The sequence below is a fragment of the Mobula birostris genome, chromosome X (genome assembly GCF_030028105.1).
Source record: "Mobula birostris isolate sMobBir1 chromosome X, sMobBir1.hap1, whole genome shotgun sequence".
Lineage (NCBI taxonomy): Eukaryota > Metazoa > Chordata > Chondrichthyes > Myliobatiformes > Myliobatidae > Mobula > Mobula birostris.
In genome coordinates, this window is record NC_092402.1 from 53,971,231 (window position 1) to 53,998,384 (window position 27,154).

Sequence of the window (27,154 nt, forward strand, 5' to 3'; positions counted from 1 at the left end):
GCAGATACTTTGATAGACACATGGTTGATAGAAAAACGGAGGACTATGTAGGAGTGAATGGTTAGCTTGATCTTAAAGTTATAGGTTAAAATGTCACCACAGTTACACGGGCCAAAGGGCCTGTACTGTACTGTCATGTTCTGTTCTTATATTTTGTACTGTACTCTGTTGTGCTAAGGACAAAGTCTGTCTTGCCTTATCTACGCCACTCATAAGCTTATAACCCTCTAACCCTTCTCAATACTGCTGTCAGACAGGAGCTTGAAGGCCACAGCTCAACGTTCAACAACAGGTTTTTCCCCAATGCCACCGATTCTTGAATCCACCTGCAGAACCCCAACACGAACTCGCACTGAATTTCTCTCCCGCTGTCTCTCACAGCGTGACATTGAGTAAGTTACGTGCAATCTTTGTGAATTGACCTTTATGTTTTCATTACCCTGGGCAGCTACTGCTGCAAAGACATAACTTTCCTGCACGCCTGCAGGAGCTCGCAACGATACACTCGAAAATCAGCACTTTGAAGTGCTTTAATGAGGGACCGCCTTCAAGCCACAGACCCAATGAGCTGAAGGGTCTGCATGCGCGCCCCCCACCACCTTTCCATGTCTGGGGGTGGGGGTGTGTCAGTAAGGGGAGAAACGGACCTTACCCCCCTTCTGTAGCACAGAGGCCGACGTCCCTTCCTCTCCCCCTTTCGAGGAGCCCACTGCCCTAAGGGGCTGGTGCGGCTCAGCCTGGGGGCTAAGGGGTTCGGGGAGGGGCTGGGGCAGGCTCTCCGCAGGCTCTTGAGGGGGTCCAGGACTGGGGGCCTCACCCACAGGAGTGTCCAGACCAAGGGGGGCAGCCGAGGGTTTCTGGCTGGTGGGTTTAGAATTCTCTAAACTGGAAGAGAAAGAGAGAGAGTGGGAAAGGATGGCAGGAGGGAGAGAGGGGATGGGAAGGGGGGAGTAAAGGGTTGGGGAGAATCGAGGGCAGAGGAGAGGGTAGGGGGAGGGGAGAAGGGTGGGAGAGAGAGGAGAGAGTGGGGAAGAGAGGGAGTGGTTTGGATGGGGTGGGAGAGAGAGGGAAGGGGAGGAGGGAGAGACACGACAAACAGTCTGACATTAGAATCACTGGGTTAACAGTTAGCGGGGGAGAGGGGCAGATCAAAGGGAGATAGAGAAGGGTGAAGACTTGTTCGAAACACTCCCCAGGATCCGCAATACAACCCTACGCCTACACCCACCCACCCACCCACCCACACATACACACTCACACAAGCACAGTCGGCCCAAGCGATCTACGCTGACGTAGATTCTAATCTAAGCCAATCCCACTTGCACATCTTTGGTCCTTATTGCTCCAAACCATTCCTATCCCTGTTCCTGTCCAATGTTGTTAATATACCTCCCTCAACCACTACCTCTGGAAGCTCTTTCCATACACGGACCATCCTCTGAGTGAGCAAGTTGCCCCTCAGGTCCCTATTAAATCTCCTGCCTCTCACCTTAAAACTGAGGCTTTTGGTTCTTGAATCTCCAGCCATGGGAAAGAGACTGTGCATTCACCCTATCTGTGCCTCTGATGGGTCACCCCTCTGTCTCCTGCGCTCCAGGGAATAGTCTCAACCTGCCCAATCACTCTCAATCCTTCATTACCTCAAATCCAGACGGCAGTATCTAAAATCCCCTCTGTACTCTTTACAGCTCAATGGCATCTTCCCAACAGCAGGGCTACCACAACAGTACACAATTCTCCTTGTGGGGGATTGGCAATGTCTCACACAAGTGCAAAACAACATCAGAACTCGTATACTCAGGGCCCTGACTGATGATGACCAATGTGACACTAATTTCAGGGAACCTGTGCTGTACCCTGAGCTCCCTCTGTTCTACAACACTGCCCTGTCAATTACCAGTCTCTCTGTACCTGTACCCTGAGCTCCCTCTGTTCTACAACACTCCCCTGTCATCTACCAGTCTCTCTGTGTACCTGTACCCTGAACTCCCTCTGTTCTACAACACTCCGCTGTCATTTACCAGTCTCTCTGTGTACCTGTACCCCGAGCTCCCTCTGTTCTACAACACTCCCGTCATTTACCAGTCTCTCTGTGTACCTGTACCCCGAGCTCCCTCTGTTCTACAACACTCCCCTGACATTTACTGATCTGTGTACCTGTACCCCGAGCTCCCTCTGTTCTACAACACTCCCCTGTCATTTACTGATCTCTCTGTGTACCTGTACCCCGAGCTCCCTCTGTTCTACAACACTCCCGTCATTTACCAGTCTCTCTGTGTACCTGTACCCCGAGCTCCCTCTGTTCTACAACACTCCCGTCATTTACCAGTCTCTCTGTGTACCTGTACCCTGAGCTCCCTCTGTTCTACAACACTCCCCTGTCATTCACTGTCTGTGTATCTGTACTCCAAGCTCCCTCTGTTCAACAACACTCCCGTCATTTACTGATCTCCCTCTGTTCTACAACATGCCCGAGCCCTGCTGTTCATTATGATAGCACTGGTTTGTTTGCCCAAACTGCAATACCAGTCACAGAAACATATACACACACACACACACACAGAATCAGATGCACATACAGACACACACACACACACACACAGATACAGAGTCAGGTGCACATACAGACACAGATTCTGGCATACACAGTCAGGTGCACATACAGACACAGATTCTGGCATACACAGTCAGGTGCACATACAGACACATACACACACAGAGAATCAGATGCACATACAGACACACACAGAGTCAGGTGCACATCGAGGCACACACGCACATTAACACCAGTGAGGTATACAGATATACAGTTAGGCTCACAAGTACACACCAAGTCAGACACTCAGTTCGTGTGCACATTCTCAAACACACTGTCCTATCACACAGGTGACACGAACCCTCCTTACACATCAGGTTGAAGGGAACGTGGGGGGTGGTTGGGGGAAATCATGGTGGGAGGAGGTCTGGAGACAGACTCGACTTACTAGTTTGGGATCTGACCCCTCCACCAAAGGCTTGTCTCTGACCCTGTTCAGGCCACACTGGAACAAACAGGCAATCAGACATCACCCCCCCCCCCCAATGCCTCATGCATTCCCTGCCTACTGAAATCTTAATTACTGGAGCAGCAGCAAATGTTCGGCCATTCACTTACATCAACGATTTGGATGTGAATTTTCAAGAGACAGTGTTTAAGTTCACAGATGTAGTAAATAGGTGATTTTGTAGATTCTACATTGTGGAAAATTACAGGGGGATTTAGATCATCTCAGTGTCTGGGTTGAAGATTAGCAATGGCTTTTTAATCCAGATGAATGTAATGTATTTCAGTATGGAAGATCAAAACCAGAGCAGGACGTAAAATCAATGGTCGGGCCTTGGGAATGCTGTGGAACAAAGGGACCTCTGAGTAGAAGTGTATCATTCACTGAAAGCAGTGATGGTGTGAAGAAGGTATTTTGGCAAGCTGTCCTTCATCAGTCAGGGCACCAAGTACAGGAGTTGGGAAGTTATGTTCAATTGTACAAGACACTGGTGAAGCTGTACTGGGGGTATCGTGGACACCCCGCTGCAGGAAAGATGCCATTAAACTGGGAAGAGTGCAGTGGAGATTTACGAGAATGCTGCTTTTTGCAGGGAGATTGGGACTTTCTTGCTTGGAATGTAGGAGATTGAGGGGGTGACCTGACAAAAGTGTATAAAATCATGGACAGGGTGTAAGCAGAGTCTTTTCCCCTGGGGGGGGGGGGTGCTAAAAACATGATGGCATAGTTTAAGATCAAAAGTTGGAGATTTAGAAGGGACACCAAGGGCAGCTTCTTCACACAAAGGGTATTGCAGATTTGGAATGAGCTGCCAGAAATAGTAGCTGAGGCAGGCATGTTAATGTTACATTACAGTCTGGTATACCAAATCCCACTGCAAGAAAAAGCAGTGTCATGGACACATCAAGATCCGTCACAGGTACTTCCCTCCCCACCATGGGTAGTATCTACGAGGCATGTCCTCAAGGGGGCAACATCCATCATACAAATCCCCACCATCCGGGCTATGCCATATTCTCACAGTTCCTATCTGGCAGGAGGTACATGGACAGGAGAGTTTGGAGGGCTATGGGTCAAACATGGACAGATGAGACTAGCTCTCTGGCAACTGTTAGTAGGGATGAGTTGGGTCAAAGGGCCTATTTCTGAGCTGTATGATACCGGTTGCAGACAGGAAACCACTGGAGACAGATACCTCCACCCAACAGAGGTGGTATTATCTGGAGTTCTGGTCACCCCATTACAGGAAGGGTGTGGGGGCTTTGGAGAGGGTGCAGAAGAGGTTCACCAGGATGCTGCCTGGATGAGAGGGCATGAGCTACTAGGAGAGGCTGGACAAACCTGGGTTGTTTTCTGTGGAGCAGCAGAGGGTGAGAGAAGATATTATTTATAAGGTATAGACAGACAGCTGGTATCTTTTGCTTCCAGAGTGGATATGCCTTATACTAGAGGCATGCAATTAAGGTAACAGGGGTCAGGGCAAGTGAGGTACAGAGCCTGAAGCAAGTGTTTCTTTTTAAATATACAGTGGGTGGCAAGTGCCTGGAATGCACTGTCAGAGGTGGTGGTGGACACAGATACGATGCAGGTGTTTAGGAAACTCATTTTATGGGTAGAAAGACTGGTTCCTGTGCTTTTCCATGGTATCTCAGTGCCTGTAATTTCTTAGAAGCTGAAGAGTATTTGGCATGTCACCAAATACTCCATAAACCTCTCCAGATGTACTGTTACATTAGAGTCTGGTATACCAAATCCCACTGCAAGAAAAAGCAGTGTCATGGACACATCAAGATCCGTCACAGGTACTTCCCTCCCCACCATGGGTAGTATCTACGAGGCATGTCCTCAAGGGGGCAACATCCATCATACAAATCCCCACCATCCAGGCTATGCCATATTCTCACAGTTCCTATCTGGCAGGAGGTACAGAGCCTGAAGCCCCACATCACGGGGTTCAGGAACAGCTACTTCCATTCAGTTCTTGAAACAACCAACACATCCCTGATCACCACCTCAGCAATGCCCTCTTGCACTTGCATTACTTGAGAAAAGATGTACTGGCGTTGGAGAGGGTTCAGAGGAAGTTCATGAGCATGTGCCCAGGAATGAAAAGATTAACATACGAGGAGCATTTGATATTGTTGGGCCAGCACTCGCTAGAGCTTAGAAAAATAGCTGGGAGAGTCAGAAGAGAAGATCTTATTGAAAGGTCTAGATAGGGAGGATGTTTCCTATAGTGGGGGAGTCTAGGACCAGAGGAGAGAGCCTCAGAAAAGGAAGTCCCTTTGGAACAAGACAAGAAGCCAGAGGGTGGTGAATCTGTGGAATTGATTTCCACAGATGGCTGTAGAGGCTAAGTCATTAGGTATGTTTAACACACAGGTTGAAAGGAATAATAAATCAGCCATGATGGAATGGAAGAGCACTCGATGGGCTGAATGGTCCTAAACAGCAGGGATACAGGCCCGTCAGCCCAACCAGATCATGCTGACCATGATGTCCACCCCACTATACGTAATTTCCTGTGTTCTGCCCATATCACTCTAAGTGCTTCTTAAATGATACTGCCTCAACCACTTCCTCTGGCAGCTCATTTCATTCCACCCTTTGCCCCTCAGGTCCTTTTAATCTTGCTAGCGACTTGTTTGCAGTTTCTTTTTCTTTGTATTACTGATGTGTAGTTATATCCTTGTGTTGTCTGTGACAGTGCTGCAATTTTTTTTTTAATTGAGACTATACCTCTGTGTATTTGTGCTCATGACACACTCTACCTGAATGTTGTCTCTTCACCCCTTCCTTGTCTGAACCCTTGCCCCAAGGGGCCTATAGTTTCTATTCTGGACCCCACACATGAACTAATTTCATTGCCAATTGCAAGTCAGGAGACTGATCTCTCGGGTCAGCCCCTCAGAGACTTGAGGTACAGGGAACAGGAGCATGAACATTGGTGGGCTGAACAACCTGCTTCCGTTGGCTGTTTGTGCTGTCATTTACTGAGTAGGCTACAAGCACTGTGTCCTGGGTAGTAAACACACACCTCCAACACTGGGTCAGTTACAATAACTCAAAGGCACAGTGGTTACAATGTGCTGCCCAAGTACAAACCACACCCATAGTTTCAACAAGTTGCACCACTTGGTCTTGGGGGTGTGGGTACAGTGAGCTGTCCCAGATATATTCTCAGCAAGTGGGGGTGTAGTTAGTATACTGTTCCAGTTACTGTCTCAATGAGTGGTGTGCAGTGCAATTGAAGTGTACTAACTTCAGGGGCTGGGGTACACTGACTGTGTACTGGCCCAAATACAGTCTCAGGGTCCTATTCCATTCTCCCATATTCCCCCCTCTCAGTTTCTACCCCTAATCCAGTCTGGGGTCCCAAATTAACACAGCTACCCCTCATAAGGCTAGGAGAGCAACGGAGCACGAGCATGTGCAGGGAAGAATGTGCAAACTCAACATGTATACACACACACACACTCACACTCCGCACAAATACACACACAGCACAGGTCAGGATCAAACCTGGGTCTTTGGAGCACTGAAACAGCACCAATGACACCCACACCCCACTCCCCTGCCGCCCCCACCCACCACCACCCACTCTGCTCCAGAGGCAGTGGAAGGATGCTCGGCACAGGTTCGATCCCCAGTTCTGCTTGTCTTTTCATTTATTAGAAAAATTCCAACATTACAGAGTTTTGGTTGACACTGGGGAGAAGTCGGTCCATTCGGGATACAACTGTCCCCAAGATCGCTCTCTTTCGTCCTTCTTTCTTAAACGCCGGTTTTCAAATCAGAAGCCAAAAAATAAATCCTCGTAAACAATAAAAAGAGGGGAGAGGAGAGGAGGAGAGGGAAAGGGAAGGGGGGAAAATATATGGATTTGGGTGAGGGTGCATCGGTCGGAGGAGAGAGGGGGTTAAATCGCCAGGCAGGTGACAGGTACAAATTTACAAACTGCATGGGCGTGGAACTGGTCGAGGATTGCGGAGGGGGCTGTACTACTGGCTCGCCATTCCCGACGCTTCGGAAGACAACCTAGAACGCAGGGAATGAAGGAGAAAGGCGTGTGTAAGCGGTGTATAAACCATACCACGCGACAGCCACGCTACTGGGCACTTGTTTGGGTGGGGAGAGGGGGAAAGGGGGAGGGGGAGGGATGGTGGTGGTGGTGAAGTCAGGCACACAAGCACACCTGTACAGTTAGACACATACATACACCGCAATTCAACCACGCACCCACACAAACACTGGTACAGTTGCACACACCGCAATAGAACCAGACAATATGCAGACACAGAGTGAAGCACAAAGGCATACATACACACACGAAGTCAGGGCACTCCCGTGTTCCAGCACACTCCAACAAGCAGTCCTACCCACATGCGTGACACGACCACCCCCAAACCCTTTCCTGGCCCGTCAGGGGTGGGGAAACTGCCATCCTCACAGGAATACAATGCAGCCAGCCCTGGTTTGGGGAGGGGGTTCTGGAGACATCAGGACAGGTGGCTTGCCTGTCCCTTCCCTCACAGTGACAGACTTCCAAGTCTGAGATCCAATACTGTTCCAGTTTGAAATTTCCCTCCTGGTCAAACCTATTGCATTGTCCTAGTTACAGTCTCAGGGACTGACGTATAGTAACGAAATTCTGTTAACAGCCTCCAGGACTGCAGTGTAGTTGTTGAGGTCCTCCATTGGTTGGGGTTGATCATGGATATTGCATCCTAGTTGTCATACACAAGCCAGAGAAGTACAACATGGAGAGCAAGCTGTTGTCTATGCAGTAAATCAATCAGAAGGAACAGCAGAGACTAATGCTGCTTGGCACCAGCAGCATTATAGGAGTTGGCAGTCAGCGTTGAACTCAACTAAGACTGCCTTAGGGAGTCCATTTCCAGATTTTTCCTCAGGGTTTACTCCTGAAGCTTTCCCCATGAGTGGGTATAGCTGCAAAGCAGCGGAAGTTTGAGATCAGTTTTCCTTTTCCTAGGTAAGCTGCCAACCACAGCTGCCCAAAGTGACTGGTTTTAAAGTGCCAGTAGCCTGTCTTTCCCATTCTCCTGTCAGAGAGAAATGGTTCCACCTGGCTTAGTAGCTAAGCCAAATGCAAAGGCCAGGAGGTGGACTTGATTGTCAGAGGCTATATGAAACACACACCACTGACAGCATTTAGTAGGTAGCAGGAGTTTATCCCCTCTACCATCACCACCCTCCCCCCAAGCCATGACAACCATAAGCTGTACCAGTTACAGTCTCAGGGACTGGGGTATTGTTTAAGTGCACTGAGGTAGTTATGCCCTACATCCACGTCCATCCTGCAAACCACTGAACAGGACGCCATAGTTAACAGGTGGAAGGGAAAAGTCACACCACAGGGACAGAGCTGCGTTGAATTCCTGTCAGGGTGGTTTGTAGGGGGAGAGTAGATAATCTGAGATTCGGCTCCCCGAACACCTTACCTTGCATTAATAAGGTACTGGGCCAGGCTGATGTTGGCGGGTGAACCAGTAATGGTGATTTGTCGGTCAGTTGAACCCTCAGCAGGGTTGGAGATCTTGATCTGTGCCCCAGACATCTGCCGGATTTCGTTGATCTTGCTGCCTTGTCGTCCAATGATGCATCCAATCAGCTGTGAAATAAGAGAGGGGAGATGGGGTGTCACAGACTGGTGGGAGAGGGAAATGGGGCACCATAGACAGATGTGGGAGTAGACAGGGTGCCTCAGGAGACGGAGATCATAGAGGGGAGAGAGAGACAAGTCAAAGAGCAAGGAGAGTCACTGAGGGCTGAGAGACAGGAGATTTGGGGGGGGGGGGGTCATTGGTAAGGAAGGGAGGAGAGAGATATACACTGAGTGTCACACAGAAAGGAAAGTGGATCAGAGATGATCACCTATTGCCGGGAGACAGAACAGCTGGAAGGAAGGGGAGACAGTGACCAAGGGCTGAGACAGTAGACAGAGTCATAGGCCCAGTCATGGAGGCAGGGAGTTGTTGGGATATCTTAAACACCGGCAGCAAGTACCAAGGAGGTGCGGAGAATAGCTGACCCTTTCAAGCCAGACCACAGCAGGAGGGAGAAATCCACAAACTCAGCAGCACTGGTCTCTTGGAGAAAGGATGAAGTTAACGACATGGAACAAGGAGCTCCCACCTACTGAGCAGAATTGTCTATGATAGCACCACTTAGGGCCACCCCAATGCCCTCTGGTGCTGTCAGGGATGGCTGGGAGGTCTTGAAGTGGGGGTGGGGTGAGGTGAGGAAGGAAGGGGTCCAAAGCAGGAAGAAGGTACTCACATCGTTGGGAATGGCAATTTCATGAGAACTGGTTTGAGAGGAGTCCAGACCTGTTGGAAACAACAGATATTAGCCAGTTACTAAAAATCGCATCAAAAGTTGTGCAAGACCCAAAGGAACACAACACAGGCCCTTTGGCCCAACTGGTCTATGCTTAACCTAATGCGACTTACCTGAATGTGGTCTGTAATCTCTGTGCGCCCCCCCCCCCCCCACACAACTCCATTCTGCACCTGTTCACATGCCTGTCTAAAAGATCTCTAAAGTTGCTATTCAAAATTAGGTTTATCATTGACATACAGAATGCTGTGCAAGACAAACATTCCCATAAATTACAATAAATAAGCAATGCAAAGGAGGAATGACAAGGTAGTGTCCATGGACCATTCAAAATACTAATGTCTGAGGGGAAGAAACTATTCCTATTACATCTGTTTTCACCGCCTCTGCTAGCAGCATGTTCCAGGTACCTACCTCTGTTTTAAAATAAACTTGGCTTATAAATCTTTTACAGAGGATAGTTAGTGCAATGCTTTATAGCATCAACAACCCGGGGTCAATTCCCACTGCTGTAAGGAGTTTGTATGTTCTCAGTGAATGCATCACTTCCTCTGGTCTCCTCTCAAAGTCCAAAGGGGTTAGTGAGTTGTGGACATGCTATGTTACCGCAGGAAGCATGGCAACTTCCCTCCCCACCATGGGTAGTGTCTACAGGAGGTGCTGTCTCAGGAAGGCAACGTCCATCATCAGAGATCCCCACCATCCAGGCCATCCCATCTTCTCACAGCTCCCATCGTGCAGGAGATACAGAAGCCTGAAGTCCCACATCACCAGGTTCAGGAACAGCTACTTCCCTTCAACCATTCAGTTCCTGAACCGACTGGCAAAACGCTAATCACTGCAGTGTAGCAACACTATGACCACTTTGATCATTCTGCACTAAAATGCACAACGTTTATTCTAATTGCTTTCTCATAAAAATCATGCAAGCTTTATGCCTAACTTATGCTTTTCCAACAATGCTCAGTGCCTGAGACTCTGCTGCAGCAATTAAGTTTTTTCCTTGCACTTGTGGATGTGACATTAAGCTCCTCTGATTCTAACACAAGTAACCACTAGGTTTAGAATATCTGTGACCAGCGTCCCCAGGCATCACTGGGGAGTGTGGAATGATGTGTAACCCAGTATCCCTGACCCACCATTTACTGGACGCTGAGGTACTGACCAGAATATCCTGGGCTGGTTTGTCCCACCGGTGTGAAAGGTGTCTGCTGCATGGCCAACTGGTGGAGCTTGGTGAGCTGTGTCAACAGAAGGGAGAGAGCAGTAACAGTGAATATACAGTTACACATCTGTATCATGGTAATAATAAACTAATACTAGCCTGCCCAACTGTTAACGACACATACCTACCTGGGGCAAGGAACTAGCAAAAGCCAGCTTGACCCACTGTGATAGTGGACACCTTCTCAACTCTATCATCCCAGACACCGGAATCCTCAAACGGTGGCAGCCCAATCAACTAAACTGCAAATCCCTATTCTAGGCAACCAATCACCCTCTGCCTCAAAGACATCCACAGACTCTGCTGTCCGAGGAAGCGAGCTTCAATAAATGGCACTGTCCCACATAATTGGGCCCTTCAGCCTATCCAGTGCATGTTGGCCTGGCCTTCTGCCTAGTCCCATCCACCTGCAACCCTTCAAACTGTACCCCATCCATAATTCTTAAATGTTGCAATCAAACCCATATCTGCCACTTCTGCTGGCAGTTTATTCCACACACTCACCATACTGGGTGAAGAATCCTCCTCAAATTCCCCCTAAACCTCTGACCTCTAGTTCTAGTCTCACCCAGAGGAACACATCTGCATGCATTCATCTTATCTACAGCTCTCAATTTTCTATAGCTCGAAGACAACCTATCACTCTCCTACGCTTCAGGGAATGAAGTTCTAAGCTATTCAACCTTTCCCATAACTCCAGTCCCTGCAATATGCTTGCAAATTTTCTCTGCACTCTTTCATGTACTTAGGATTGGAGGTGTCTGAATAAGGTCACCTCTCAATCCTCTAAACTTCACAGGATAGACACAAACTGTCCAGCCTCTCCTGACGGGAGATCCACCTCAACCCTGAAATTACCCTGATGAATTTCCTTCCAATGTCAGTGTATCCTGTTTAATTCAAGGGACCAAAACTTGAGTACCGAACCTCAAGCATGGCCTCACCAAAGCCCTATACAACTGCAGCAACTCTATTTTTAAACTACGCCCTTAAGAACCCAACATATAGCACTCTTAAAATAACCCACTGTTTCCGACCCACACTCCAAAACACATTTTACTCATTTGTGCTCTCCACAGAACAGGCCCTATAGCCCACCAAGTCTATGCTACATCTCCATTCCCTGCACGTTCACAAATCTAAAAATGTTTCCTAAACATTGCTTTCACATCTACTTCCACTGCCAGCAGTACGTTCAAGACATCCACCACTCTGCAAATAAAAATTTGCTCCATACATCTCCTTTTAACCTTCCACTCTTACCTTGAAGCTATAGTCCCTAGTATTTGACATTTTCGCTCTGGAATAAAGAACCGAAATCTTTCATAATTTTATCAATCTCTATCAGGTCTCCTCTCAGCCTCCACCGTTCCAGAGAAAACAACCCAAGTTTATTGAACTTCTCATTACAGCTCATGCTCTCTAATCCAGGCAGCATCCTGGTGAACCTCTTCTGCACCCTCTCCAAGGTGTCCACACCCTTGTTGTAATGGAGTAGCAAGAACCACATGCAACCTGACCCCACGTTTGATAAAGTTTGAACTTAAAAAAATCCTTTAAAATATATTGCAAAACTTCTAAGAGAAGATTCAAAAAATCAAAAATGAAAGGAACTTACATCAGGATGTGGAATGGCAAACTGTCCCTGAATGGTGTAAGCCTATAAGATTGAGGGAAGAAAGAAGCTGTAAGTGAATCAACCACCATCTCCAACCCAAACTGAAAGGCTGAGCAAGCAAGCCCCGATCATTTCTGCAGTTCAGCTGCTTCAGATAGGATCACCTTAGCCTCTAATTGATCCACGAGACAGGGAGGGAGGGAAAATAGAATAGTACCGGGCCTTCGGCCAACAATGTTGCACTGACCCAAGATCAATTTAATCCTTCTCTTCTACATAATCCTTCATTCTAACAATCTTTTAGATTTCCCTCTTATCTTGTACAACTCTATCAAGGCACCTCTCATCCTCCTCCACTCCAGACTGAAAAGCCCTAGCTTGCTCCCCCTGCCCTCATAAAACATGCTCTCTAATCCAAAGGGCATCCTTTATAAAGCCTCCTCTGCATCCTCTCTAAAGCTTCCTATAATGAGGCAACCAGAACGAACACAATACTCCAAGTGTAGTCTAACCAGTATTATAGAACTGCAACATTACCTCACAGCTCTTGAACTCAGTCCATGACCAATGAAGGCAACACATGCCTTTTTCACCACTCTATCATCTTCTGCAGCAACTGAGGGATGTATCAATGTGTACCTCAAGATCCCTCTGCTCCTCTACACTGATAAGAAGCTGTCAATAACCACGTATTCTGCCTTCATATTCAACTTTCCAAAGTGAATCACTTCACACTTTTCCCAGCTGAGCTCCATCTGCCACTTCTCAGCCCAGCTCTGCATCCTGTTAAAACTTACGATAATGTTCTGCACTATCCACAAAACCACCAACCTCTGGGGGGGGGGGGGTTAGGGAAGGAACAGGATCACCATTGGCAAAGCAGCAGGAGCAAACGAGGGGGCTGGGGAAGACTGTAGCTTCCTTACCTGCCCGCCAGCAAAGATGACGGGAGCTGAGACAGGCTTGGGCCGGTACGGCACGGTTATACCCTTCGGTGGAGATTGCTGGAAGACAGAGAGACAAGTCAGGTATCCCCCACCACCCACTCAGTATGCAAGGCTGGTACATGTTCACTGCAAGTTAAGGAAATAGAACCAGGCTGTTCAGCCTACCAACCCTGCTCCACACATTCAACTGTGGTGCATCCTTTTATCTCAGCTCCGTTCTCCCTGTAACCCTAACTATAGCATCCTCCACCACAATCTGTTGATAAACACACAAAACGTAACATCTATGGAGTGCAACAGTCAACATTTTGGGCTGAAACTCATTATCAGGACTCACTAACATTAACCTCTCCATATATGCTACTTGACTTGCAGCATTTTATGTGAGTTGCTCTGCACTTCCAGCATCTGTGGGGGGAGTGGGGTGAAAAAGAGAACTGTCTACATTTTTGGTCCTGAACCAAAGCTTTAATCTGAGACGTTGGCAATTCCTCTTCCACTACCCATCCCCATAGATGCGCTTGACCCACTCATTCCCCCCAGATTTGTTGCTCCAGGTTCCCCGCAGCCTCTAATAACTCACCCAACTCTGACTTAAACACACTGTCTTAGTCTCGCACCATCCTCCGTGGCAACAGCCCAGATTCTCCAGAATCAGGTTTATTATCACCGATACACAATTTGAAATTTGTTGCATTGTGGCAGTACAATGCAATACACAAAACATACTATAAATTATAAGAAATAACTATGTAAAAAAAAATAACCAAGTAGTGCAAAAAGAGAGAAGTATTGAGATGGCATTCATGGGTTCATTGTGTGTTCAACTACCAACTATCTATCAACTCCTGCTTTAAATATACACAAAGACTTGGCCTCCACAGCTGTCTGCGGCAAAAAAAACCCACAACTTCACCACTCTCTGGCTGAAGAAATTCCTCATTTCCGTTCTAAAAGGATACCTCTCTATCCTGAGGCACTCTCCACATCCAGTTTATCAAGGTCTTTCACCATTCAATTGGTTTCAATGAGGTCACCCCTCATTCTTCTGAATTCCATGGAATACAGGCCCAGAGCCATCAAACACTCTTCATGTGACAAGTCATTCAATCCAGGAATCATATTTGTGAACCTCCTTTGAACTCTCTCCAGTTTAAGCACATCCTTTTCCAAGGTAAGAGGCCCAAAACTGCCCACAATACTCCATGAGGCCTCACCAATGCTTTATAAAGCCTCAACATTACATCCTTGAGTTTATATTCTTTATAGGCATCCGTTAGTCTCACGAGACCATGGATTTGCGCCTTGGAAGGTTTCCAGGGCACAGGCCTGGGCAACGTTGTATGGGAGTCCAGCAGTTGCCCATGCTGCAAGTCTCCCCTCTCTACACCACCGATGTTGTCCAAGGGAAGGGCATTAGGACCCATACAGCTTGGCACGAGTGCCGTCACAGAGCAATGTGTGGTTAAGTGCCTTGCTCAAGGACACACACACTGCCTCAGCCAAGGCTTGAACTAGCGACCTTCAAATCACTAGACGAACGCCTTAACCACTTGGCCACACGCCAACAGTTTATATTCTAGTCCTCTTGAAATGAATGCTAACATTACATTTGCCTTCCTCACCACAGACTCAACCTGCAAATTAATCTTTAGGGAATCCTACCCAAGGACTCCCAAATCCCTTTGCACCTCAGTTTTTCTGAATCTTCTCTCCATTTATAAAATAGACAATCCATTCATTTCTTCTACCAAAGCGCATGATCGTACACTTCCTGACACTGTATTCCATCTGCCATTCCTGTGCCTATTCTCCTAATCTGTCTGTCTTTCTGTAGCCTACTTCCTCAAAACTACCTGCCTCTCCACCCATCTTTGGATCACCTGCAAACTTTGCAACAAAGCCACCAACTCCATCATCCCAACCATTGACATAAAGCAGTGCTAGAAAGTTTATGAACCCTGTAGAATTTTTTCTACTTCTGCATAAATGTGACCTAAAATGTGATCAGATCTTTACGAAAGTTCTAAAACTAGATAGAGAACCCAGTTAAATAATAAACATACTTGTTTATTGAGAAAAATGATCCAATATTACATGCATTTGTTAGAAAAAGTATGTGAACCTCTGGGGTAATGCCTTCTACAAATGCTATTCGGAGTCAGGTACTCCAATCAGTGAGATGAGATTGCCCTACCCTATAGAGGTGCCCTACCCTATAAAAAAGTGACAAAGTAAGCTTACTGACAGAGCCTGCTCTTCTCAAGAAAGATCTGTTTATGTGCACCATGCCTCGATCAAAACAACTTTCAGAGGAGATAAGAATTGTAGACAGGCATGAAGCTGGAAAAGGCTACAAAAGCGTTTCTAAAGATCCGAGTGTTCATCAGTCCACAGTGAGAAATTGTCTACAAATGGAGAAAACTCAATTACTATTGCTACTCTCCCTAGGAGTGGGCATCTTGCAAAGATCACACCAAGAGCACAATGTGCAATGCTGAAGGAGGTGAAAAAGAGTCCAAGTGTAACAGCAAAAGACCTGCAGAAATCTCTAAAACTTGATAGTTTCTGTTCATGTGTCCATTATAAGAAAAACTCTGAGCAAGAATGGTGCTCATGGAAAGACACCACAGAGGAAACCATTGCTCTTCAAATAAAAAAAACATTGCTGCATGTCTCAAGTTTGTAAAAGACCACCTGGATATTTTACAATGCTTCTGGGACAAAACTTGAACTTTTTTGGCAGAAATGCACATTGCCACAATTGGAGAAAAAAGGGCACTGCTTACCAATACCAAAACCTCTTCCCAACTGTGAAGTGTGGTGGAAGGAGCGGGGCCTGGACAGAGGGAATAATGAACTCAAAATTGTATTAAGACATTTTACAGGAGAATATCAGGGTAGCAGTCCATCACCCGCAGCTTAATAGAAGTTGGATAATGCAACAAGACAATGATCTGAAAGACAAGAGTAAATTAATAGAATGGTTTAAATAGAAGAAAATCCCTGTTTAGGGATGGCCGAGTCAAAGTCCTGACCTTAATCCTATAGAAAAGTTGTGGAAGGACCTGAAGCAAACAGTTCATGCAAGGAAGCCCACCAACATCCCAGAGATGAAACAGTTTTGTGAGGAGGAATGGCCCAAGATTCCTCAAAGCCAGCCGATGTGCAGGACTGATCAGCAATTACATAAAGTGTTTGGTTGAAGTTATTGCTGTACAAGGAGGTCACATCAGTTACTGAAAGCAAAGTTTCATGTACTTTTTCCAACAAACCACATGTAATATTGGATCATTTTTTACTCAATAAATAAATGAACATGTTTTTGTGTTATTTACTTAATCGGGTTCTCTTTATCTAACTTCAAGACTTGGGTAAAGATCTGATCACATTTTGAGTCATATTTATGCAGATATACAAAAGCTTCTACAGGGTTCACAAGCTTTCCAGCACCACTGTACAACTTAAAAATAATATGTCCCATCACAGACCCCTGTGGAACACCACTAGTCACCAGCATTCAGCCAGAAAAGGCTCCCTTCATTCCCATTCTTTGACCCCTGCCTATCAGCCACTGCTTTATCTATGCTAGCATCTTTCCTGTAATACCATGGGCTCATAGCTTGTTAAGCAGCCTTACGTGTGGCAGTTTGTCAAAGGCCTTCTGATAATCCAAGTACACATCAACCAATTCTTCTTTGTTTATCCTGCTTGTAATTTCTTCAAGGAATTTCAATAGACTTGTCAGGCAAAATTTTCCCTTGAGGAAACCATGCTGACTATGACCTATTTTTTCATGTGCCTCCAAGTACTGAAACCTCATCCTTAATTATCGACTCCAACATCTTCTCAACCACTGAGGTCAACTAACTGGCCTACAGCTTCCCTTCTTGAAGAGTAGAGTGACATTTGCAATTTTCCAATCTCTGGAACCATTCCAGAACCTAGTGATTCTTGAAAGATCATTACTAATGCCTCCATGATCTCTTTAGCCACCTCTTTCAAGACTCTGAGGCGTACACCATCTGGACCAGGTGACTTATCTATGTTCAGGCCTTACAGTTTCATAAGAACCTTCTCTCTAGTTATGGGAACTTCACACACTTCATGCCCCAACATCTAGAACTTCCACCACACTGCTAGTGTCTTCCATAGTGAAGACTGATGCAAAATACTGATTCAGTTCATCCGCCATTTCAGTGTCCCCATTACCACCTCTCCAGCATTGTTTCCCAGTGCTCCGATATCCACTCTCACCTCTTTTACAGTTTACATATTTGAAGGAATTTTTGGTTTAATATTATTGGTTAGTTTACTTTCATGTCCCATCTTTACCTTCTTAATGACTTTAGTTGTCTTCTGTAGGTTTGTAAAAACTTCCCAATCCTCTAACTTTCCACTAATTTTTGCTTGATTATATGCCCTCTCTGGCTTTAACTTCTCTTGTTAGTCATGGTTGTATCATCTGTCTCTTCTTCCTCTGTGCCTTCTGAATTGATTCCAGAAATTCCAGCCATTTCTGCTCTGCCGTCATCCCTGCCAGTGTTCTTTTTCCAATCGATGCTGGCCAACTCATCTCTCATGCCTCTAATTTCCTTTACTCCACTATAATACTGATACAATTAACTTGAGCTTGTCCTTCTCAAATTTCATGCTGAATTTGGTCATATTATGATCACTTTCCCCCAAGGGCTCTTTTACCTTAAACTCTCTAATCAATTCTAGTCCTCGATGTGATGGAGTTGGCTGAGTTTACAAGCCTCTGCAACAACCATCTAGATGAAGGGATTTCGCATCTCAGTTCCAAAGGGATGTTGATTCATTCAGTGGCTGTGCCATTAGATCCACAGCTCTCCCATTGATAAGACACATCCTCTCCAGATGTACCACAGACAGCATTTTGAATGATTGCATCACCGCCTGGTGTGAAGGCTCCAATGCACAGGATCACAAGAGGCTTCAGAGTTGTAGATTCAGCCAGCTCCATCACAGGTACAACCCTACCCGCCAAAGGACATTTTCAAGAGACAGTGCCTCAAGGCGGCAACATCCATCACTAAGGACTCTCACCATCTGGGACTTGCCCTCTTCTCATTACTACCACTGGGGAGGAGGTACAGAAGTCGGAAGACTCACACAATGTTTTAGGAACAGCTTCTTCCCCTCCATAAGAACTCTAGGCAGTCCATGAATCCATGAACACGACCTCACTTTGGCACTATTTAATTTTGTTTCTAAACCACATACAGTATTTACCATTATTATTACTGAATATCTAAGTGTTTTAGGATGGTGGAGCAGAGACACATCTTTACCAAGAGATGTAAAGTGCTCCTTCCCTCCACTAGCCTGCTGGTCATCCTTGGGCAAGATGTAGCACCTGCTTCCCCACCCCCCCATCCCCAGATCAGAAGACATGGGAGTAGGTAGCGGATGGCTGTATGAGCAGCTCGTGCACATCACAAATCCTGGTTACATGACCACTGATGCCAGGCAGACAATCTCAGAAAGAGTATTGATAATAGCTGGGGTCACCCATCCATCTTGCAAAAACACTACCCAGAAGGCAGCAACAGCAAAGGTTCGACTGCTCCACCCAAGGTCCCAATTCCCCCCACCCCAAACACCTTCCTGTCAGTAAGCCCCAGGTACCTCCAGGATCACCAGACAGATCTGCTTGGCGCACTCGATGATAGATGGTGGGGTCCCGGCAATGGTGATCGCTCTCTCAGTTGAGTTGGGCAGCATGTCGCCAGCCACCTGGACCTGGGCTCCGGTTGACTGGAGAAACAGAGAGAGGGGAGGCAGTCACATGGATTGGAGCAGAACAGCACAGGAACAGGCCATTTAGCTAATTAGGTCCTGCTGAATGCAATACAATTACTAAACCCCACCTCTGTGTACATAAAACAGAACAGCATAGCATAGCTACAGGCTACACTGAACAGTGCAAAATTAAACCTAACCCACCTACCTGTACGTAGAACACTGAACAGTGCACTATAGGAACAGGCCCTTCAGCCCACAATGTTGTGCTGAGCTAATTAAATTCATCCCTTCTGTCTACACAATGTCCACATCCTTCCATTTGCTACATATTCACGTATCTAACAGCATATCTTTCTTCACCATCACCCTGGCAGCACACTGCAGGCACCCACCAGTGTTGAAATATCCATGCATTTAAGGTGAGAAGGGGGTAAGTTCAAAGGAGATATTTCAACCCTGGAGAAAAGATCTTAGCTGCCTATCTATTCCTCTCATAATCTTCTAAACCTGTATCAACTCTCTCCTCAGCTCCATCACTCCAGAGATAATAACTCATGTTTGTCTGACCTTACTCTATAGTTCATGTGCTCTGGGCCAGGCAGCGTCCTGATGAAGAGTAAAACTGAATGAAATACTCCAAATGATGGTGCAACGACTTCCTTACTCTTACATTCAACGTCACAAGCAATGAAGGCAACTGTGCCGTATGGCTTCTTGAGCACAGTCTACTTAACAAACATCTGCTGGAGGAACTTAGTGATACAGGGTTTTGACCTGAAGTGTCGATAATTCCTTCCCTCCCAAACTTGCAGCTCAATCTGTAAGTCCCTCCAATGGGTTGCTTATTACTCCAGATTCAGCACCTGCAGTCTTGTGCCTCCTTTCCGCTTGTCTACTTCTCTCTTGCATTTGACCTCATACCTGCTAGGATAAAACTGCACCTACCACTTCTTTACTCAGATTTCCAATTGTTGGATTAAAGTTAGATAGAACTTTAAAAATCAGGGGAATTAATGGTTATGGGATAAAGATAGGAAGGTGAAGCTGAGTCCATGGTCAGATCAACCACGAACTTATTGAATGGCAGAGCAAGCTTGATGAGCCAGATGATAAAGGCTCCTGCTCCTAGTTCTTACAATCTTATACCCCACTGAAACTTTTGTTTGATAGCGCTGCAGAAAGAAAAGTTGTCATAGGCAGATACAGCTCCAAATTGGGACCAGGTATATGTATATATAGACACACACACACACACACAGAGCAAGTCCCTTCCTCTTCCCCCCTTGCTGACACAATTGTACAGCTCACCTCACGGATTTCCTTAATCTTGCATCCACCTTTGCCAATTAGCGATCCACACTGGCTGGCTGGGATCACAATGCGCAGGGTGACTGGAGGCTGGCTGGAGGCAGTGCTGTTCGCCATGCCACTGTTGATATCCTGAGGGGAAAGGGTTCAGGGAATGGTCAGACATGTGCTTAACGATGGAAAACCCAAAGACACAACCGCAGAGAGGAGATAATAGCAGGTACGAAAGAGACAGAGAATGGGAGGGGGGCCTCCCAAAATTTCAAACCCAGCACAACTGCTAACCCATGCAGAGACTCTAGCCGCAACCCAAACTGACCTCTTCCAGCTTGTGAGTGATCATGGTGAATGCCTTGAAGATGGCACTGGTAGGGCCAGACAAAGTGACAATCCGCTCGGGGCAGTTTCCCTCAGAGATATTAATTCGTGCTCCACTCTGTGTGTGAAAGAGAAAATTTCAGATTAAGCACCAACATGAAAGCAGAGACTGCTGAGACTGGAAAATGGGTCCTTACCTCCTCTCGCATCTTCTTCACGGTCTCTCCTTTCTGGTGGGAGGGGGGAAAAGAGGGAAAAATGTTTACCTGCTGTTCAAAACACTAAGAAAAGGAAGATGCAATACATTACCTGTCACACAGCCACTAACCTTCCCAATGATACTTCCCACTTCCTGCAGACAGAACAGAAACAAATCACTCAAGGAATGTTCTTTTGCAAAATGGAGCAAACTTGCTTGAAAAGATAATCAAAGGCAGATCCCACTCCTACCTGCCTTCACTTGTTTAGGAATTTGTGGCTAATGTGAAGGCTCAAGTCAGTGCAGTAAAGCACAGAAACAGGCACTTAGGCCTACCATAACACTGACCATTGTGCCTTTCTATACTAATCCCACTTGTCTGCATTAATCTCACTTGCCCTACTCTCTACTCATTTAAGCACCTATCCAAGTGCCTTTCAAGCATTATTACTGTTCTGTTTCCACCACCTCCATTGGCAGCTGACTCCACATCCCAAGCAGACTGTGGAAATACTTTCCCCCTCAGGTGCTTTCCCACCTTAAACCTAAGCCCTCAGTTTTTATATCATGGTTAACAGGCACTAGCTGCCTACCCTAACTGTACCTCTCAAAATGGTACAAGGCAGCCACCTTTCAGCTGTCCAAGTGTCCTCTAAGTGCTGTTAATGTGCCTGCCTCAAGCACTTCCTTTTTCTATACCTCTCACTTTAAACCTGTGCCTGCTAGTTTTGGACTCCCAACCCCTGGGGACAAAACCCCAACTATCTACCCTGTGGCTGCCCCTCACTTTATAATCCCCATACTGGTCACCCTACACTGCAGGGTAACAGCCCCAGCCTATCCTGACTCAAGACCTCCAGTTCAGTCAACATTCCTGCAAACCTTTCCTGTGACCTCTCTTACTGAACCAGAGCCTTCCTCCATTAAGCACATCTGTACCTCACCCACCAAGGAGAAACACAAACCTTCCCGTGCATCAGCAGCCTGAGAGTCAGGGTGACGTTGAGTCCTCCTTCAACACCAGGGTCCATGTCGATGAATCGAAATGGGTGGAGTCTGACGCTCTCTCCGGTGAATCAGAGATGTTCCTACAGTGACACAAAATAGTTTCTTCAGCAACTTTCCTGCTAACTGCAGACATTTACTCCCCCATAGCACCCCTGCTGTAAGGGTCGTCTGGTCACTTAGTGAATGGCAACAGGAGATATAGTAAATTCTGCATGACCCCATTGACTCTCACTAACTTTTATTGAAGCACCACAGGAAGCATCCTATCAAGAAGCATCACAATTGTTCTGCCTGTGATGGGAAGAAACTGTAAAGTCATAGGCACAGCTCAGCACGTCACGGAAAGCAGCCTCCCCTCCATGGACTCTGTCTGCACTTCACTATCTCAGCAAAGCAGCCAGTATAATTAAAAACCTCACCGCTCAGGTATTCTCTTCGTCCCCACCCGTAAGGATGGAGATATGAAAGTTTGAGAGCAAGGACAGCTTCTCTGCAACTCCTGACCTCACAGTCTGCAGTACTGTGCAAAGGTCTATAACTAGGGCGTTCAGAACTTTCACACAGTACTGTATACTGGTTACAACATGAAGGTGGTTTGGCAAACAGAAAAAAATAAGAGTACTTAGCTTTGTATTAGCTCAGTACTGTTAAGTGTTACTTGGTAACTGGAAAGACATAGCATAAAGTCTTTTGCACAGTACTGCATCTCATTATGATGTCCTCTGCGCTGCAATTCCTCTAACAGTATTCTGCATTGTTATCGCTTTTCCCTTATTATTACCTGAATGAAGGTATAGTGAAAAATTTGCACAGTGAATTGAAGTGCTGATGCGATTAAATGATCTGTATGCAAAAGCAAGCTTTACAAATTGAATAAACACAAGATTCTGCATGAAATCCTAAACAACACACACAAAACGCTGGAGGAACTCAGCAGGTTGGGCAGCATCTATGGAAATAAACAAACAGTTAATGTTTTGGTCCGAGACCCTTCATCAGAACAGGAAGGGGAAGATGCCAGAATAAGATGGGGGGTGTGAGGGAAGAAGGGGGATGAAATAAGAACCTGGGAAGTGATGAATGAAAAAGGCAAAGCACTGGGGAAGATGGAATTTGATAGGAGAGTGGGAAAGAGGAATTACCAATTGATTATTATCAGAGCTGAGATTGAACTTCGACTAATCGTAGCTTGACAATACCAAACATTATCTCAAAGGCACAACCCTCACCATCATCAAGGACATCTTAAAGAGGCGATGCCTTAAGAAGGAAGCATCTGTCACTAAGGACCCTCACCATCCAGGACATGCCCTCATCTCATTAGAACCACTGTGGAGCAGATACAGGAGCCTGAAGAGAGACACTCAACATTTTAGGAAATTTCTTACTGTCTCCCAAACAATCCACAAACACTTCTTCAATCTGCCTTTTTGCACTTTTTTTAAAAATTGCAACATAGAAATTTTTCATGTACTGTTCTGCTGCCACAAGATACAGCAAATTTTATGACATACGTCAGTGATCATAAACCCGATACACTGATTTTTCAACACACCCAAGGGCACTACCAGTCATGCTGAATATCCTCCTGCCAAAGGGTTTCAGCCTGAAATGTTGACTGTTTACTCTTTTCCATAGATGCTGCCTGGCCTGCTGAGTTCCTCCAACATTTTGTGTGCTGCTTGGATTTCTAGCATCTGCAGATTTTCTCTTGTTTGATGCCGAATATCTTACCCTTTTACACAGAACTCCCTCTGTTCAACACTCCCCACCAGTGTGTCCCATCCTTGAACACTGAAGCCCCCGTTGCTCAATACACCCTACCATTCACTGTTTGCGTTTTACCCTTGTACACTGATGTCTATCTGTCCCTTGATACTTGCCACAGTGTACGCCCTATCCTTGTATACTAAACACTCCCCACCATTAACTGTGTGTTGAACCCTTGTATACCGAGGTTCCTGTTCCTCAGCACATCATTCATGGTGTGTCCTACCCTTGCACACGTTTACATATCCATCCCCTTGGGAAGAAGTTGCCACTCAGATTTCCCTTAAATCGCTCCCCTCTCACTTTAAACCAGTGCTCTCTAGTTTTAGACTCCTATACGTACAAACAAATTAACAAGGATTGCGGTGGGCAAATGTCACCATGCTTCCAATGCCAACTTACTACCCCTCACTGGTATGTCTTTCGACTGTGGCACCAGAGGAGAAACCCACATGGTCACGAGGAGAACGTACAAACTCCTTACAGGCAGCAGCGAGAATTGCAAAAACCCTACACTACTGTGTATGCGTAACCCTATCTTTATGCTCTCAATGTTATAAAGCTTGATAAGGTCACTTCTTAGTGTCCTACACTCAGGAGAAAAAGTTCCAATTTATCCTCATTTCACTGAACTTAAAAACCATCACAAGCAACCGAGAAAGTGGGGGAAGTGGTGACCCCCCCACTCTCCATTGGATGCAGCCACCCCTCACCGTTGTACTGAATTGGAACGATAACCCTGGCTCTGACCAGCGACGTCTGGGAACTGTGAATTAAACCCGAGGCGCTTCAGGAATGGGATATTCCAACCAAAATCCTCCCATACAAACACCCAGCCTCCATCTTTCCGTCCCTTACAAACCCCCTCCCCACTTCTGTCCCTCCCTGGCCCTTTCACTCCATCTCTCCCACCCACTGTGATGCCTCTCTCCCTCAGGACACAACCCTCATAAGTCTACCAGAACACCCCCATCCCCTCTCCTCTCCAGCGGCTCGCAAACTTCCCTCTGCATCTCCACTTGCGTCCTCTCCTACAGACCACTACCCCTCCCCCTCAGTAACGATTCTGTTCCCCACAAACTATTCCCTAACTCCCTTAACCTACACCCTGTCCCCTTCCGTCCCGTGTGCCATTCCTTCATCATTCCCTCCCTCTCTCCATCCCTCACTATTTCCTCATTCCCAAGAAGAGACCCAGTGGGAAAACGGCAGTGACGCCACTCGCAGGCCTTCGGCCTACTCCTCTTCCCTCCGCCTGGAGTCCGATCCATTTCTCACAATTATGCACTCCATATTTCAATACACCCCGCGAACCACCCACCACACTCCTCCCAGCCCTCCTCACCTGTTCCAGGTCCGGGCGGGGAGGGCCTGGGCGGGGAGGTCGGGTCGGGGCCGGGACTCGGGACTCGGGGAGGCGGGAGAGAAATGGCGGCGGCAACGCGGGCACAAAGAAGCTGCGGCCTGAACCCTGACCCCAGCGCGTCACTGACTGCCGGCCGCCGGCAACATGTTCAACATTGCGCCTGCGTTTCTGCCCGCCCCCCTGGCCACTCCAGTAACTGCACCTCCGTTTACGCCCGCCTCGCCGGTCACTCCAGTAATTGCACCTGCGTTTCTACCCGCCTCGCCGGTCACTCCACCAACTGCGCCTGCGTTGCTGCCAAGCGCTCCGTCAATGAGTTTGCGCGTCAAACGGTCGGCTGTTGGAATAAAATATCTGCGCAAACGGCCAACCATCGGCCCTGAAGGTAGCGCGCTTTTACCGTTAACGCTCCGCGGTACTGCGTGCAGGGTGGTGGTGAGTCCATCTGTGGGAGGAGGGAGGTCGCTTGGCGCCGATGTAGTGCGCCTGCGCAGAGAGGTGGCGGCCAGGTGTTGGGGGTCGTTTCTGACTTTGCAGAAAGTTAAACAATTTCAGGTTCAAATGTTGCTCGTGTTTGTTTGCAGTGGGCGTTGCACTGTAATCGTTGCACAGCGGGGTTGATCACGCCGTTGTAAACATTGCACATCATCAAGGGCCCCTACTTTGTGGGACGTACCTTTTCTCAAAAGTTAAAAGGAAAATCTATTATCAGGGTACACATATGTCACCATATATAAACTTGCGATTCATTTCTTGCAGCCATACTCAATAAAGCCAATAAATTAGTCAATGAAAGACCATGCCGACTGGTATACAGCCAGTGTGCAAAAGAGACCCTCCCATCCTCCGCCACCTCCAGTTTAAATTCCATGCAGAATGTTTTGGAGGATCAAGAACCAAGACAATAAATTGAGCAAATACAAAAAGAAATAATAAATAAGCAATAAAAATTAACGACATGAAGAGCCCTTCAAAGTGAGTCTGTAGGTTGTGGGAACATATCATGTGATGGGGTGAGTGAAGTTATCCCCTCTGGTTCAGGAGCCTGATGGTTGAGGGGTAATAACTGTTCCTGAACCTGGTGGTGTGAGTCCTGAAGCTCCTGTATCATCTCCCTGATGGCATCAGCAAGAGATCATGACCTGGGTGGTGGGGGCCCCTGAGGATGGATTCTGCTTTCCTGCAACAGTATTTCATGTAGATGTGCTTAATGGTGGGGAGGGCTTTACCCGTGATGGACTGGGCTGTATCCACTACTTGTTGTAGACTTTTCCATTCAATGCATTGGTGTTTCCATACCAGGCTGTGATGCAGCCAGTCAATATTCTTTCCACTACACACCTATAGAAGTTTGTCAGAGTTTTAGATGTCATGCCAAATCTTCACAAACTCCTAAGTTAGTACAGGTGCTGCCATAGTTTTGTTGTAATTGTACTTACATGCTGGGCCCAGGACAGAACCTCCGAAATAATAACACAGAGAAATTTAAAGCTGCTGACCTGCTACACCAATCAGGACTGGCTCGTGGACCTCCGGTTTCCTCCTGCTGGAGTCAATAAACAGCTACACACATCAAAGTTGCTGGTGAACGCAGCAGGCCAGGCAGCATCTGTAGGAAGAGGTGCAGTTGACGTTTCAGGCCAAGACCCTTCGTCAGGACTAACTGAAGGAAGAGTGAGTAAGGGATTTGAGAGGGAGAGGGGGAGGGGGAGATCCAAAATGATAGGAGAAGACAGGAGGGGGAGGGATGGAGCCAAGAGCTGGGCAGGTGATTGGCAAAAGGGATACGAGAGGATCATGGGACAGGAGGTCTGGGAAGAAAGACAAGGGGGGGGGGGAGACCCCAGAGGATGGGCAAGAGGTATATTCAGAGGGACAGAGGGAGAAAAAGGAGAGAGAGAGAAAGAATGTGTGTATAAAAATAAATAACGGATGGGGTACGAGGGGGAGGTGGGGCCTTAGCGGAAGTTAGAGAAGTCGATGTTCATGCCATCAGGTTGGAGGCTACCCAGACAGAATATAAGGTGTTGTTCCTCCAACCTGAGTGTGGCTTCATCTTTACAGTAGAGGAGGCCGCGGATAGACATATCAGAATGGGAATGGGATGTGGAATTAAAATGTGTGGCCACTGGGAGATCCTGCTTTCTCTGGCGGACAGAGCGTAGATGTTCAGCAAAGTGGTCTCCCAGTCTGCGTCGGGTCTCGCCAATATATAAAAGGCC

At 46.9% G+C, this 27,154-nt stretch overlaps 1 protein-coding gene across 2 annotated transcripts; it reads right to left on the minus strand.

Moving 5' to 3' along the window:
- Positions 1–409: 409 nt before the first annotated feature.
- pcbp2 (poly(rC) binding protein 2) lies at positions 410–25,052 on the minus strand. Of its 2 annotated transcripts, none has more exons than XM_072249250.1 (13): positions 24,912–25,052; positions 21,754–21,876; positions 20,918–20,941; positions 20,787–20,819; positions 20,591–20,707; positions 20,272–20,403; positions 18,847–18,975; positions 13,174–13,251; positions 12,248–12,289; positions 10,570–10,645; positions 9,345–9,394; positions 8,507–8,676; positions 410–885 (listed from the first exon to the last, which is right to left on the minus strand). In XM_072249250.1, exons 2-13 carry the CDS (start codon positions 21,817–21,819, stop codon positions 627–629), a joined length of 1,176 nt encoding a protein of 391 aa, XP_072105351.1. In that variant the 5' UTR covers positions 21,820–21,876; positions 24,912–25,052; the 3' UTR covers positions 410–626. The 2 variants fall into 2 exon arrangements, with proteins under 2 accessions (XP_072105351.1, XP_072105352.1); XM_072249251.1 differs by lacking the exon at positions 410–885 and adding an exon at positions 6,690–7,082 and having other exon boundaries at positions 24,912–25,047.
- Positions 25,053–27,154: the final 2,102 nt, after the last annotated feature.

Bases quoted from the DNA above. Each gene is read 5' to 3' on its own strand.
- pcbp2 (XM_072249250.1), bottom strand. From the start codon at position 21,819: ATGGACCCTGGTGTTGAAGGAGGACTCAACGTCACCCTGACTCTCAGG. The intron at 20,708-20,786 runs GTAAGGACCCAT...TTTCACACACAG, and splicing joins TGAAGAAGATGCGAGAGGAG to AGTGGAGCACGAATTAATAT. The intron at 886-8,506 runs GTAAGGTGTTCG...TTTCTCTTCCAG, and splicing joins CAGTACCTTATTAATGCAAG to TTTAGAGAATTCTAAACCCA.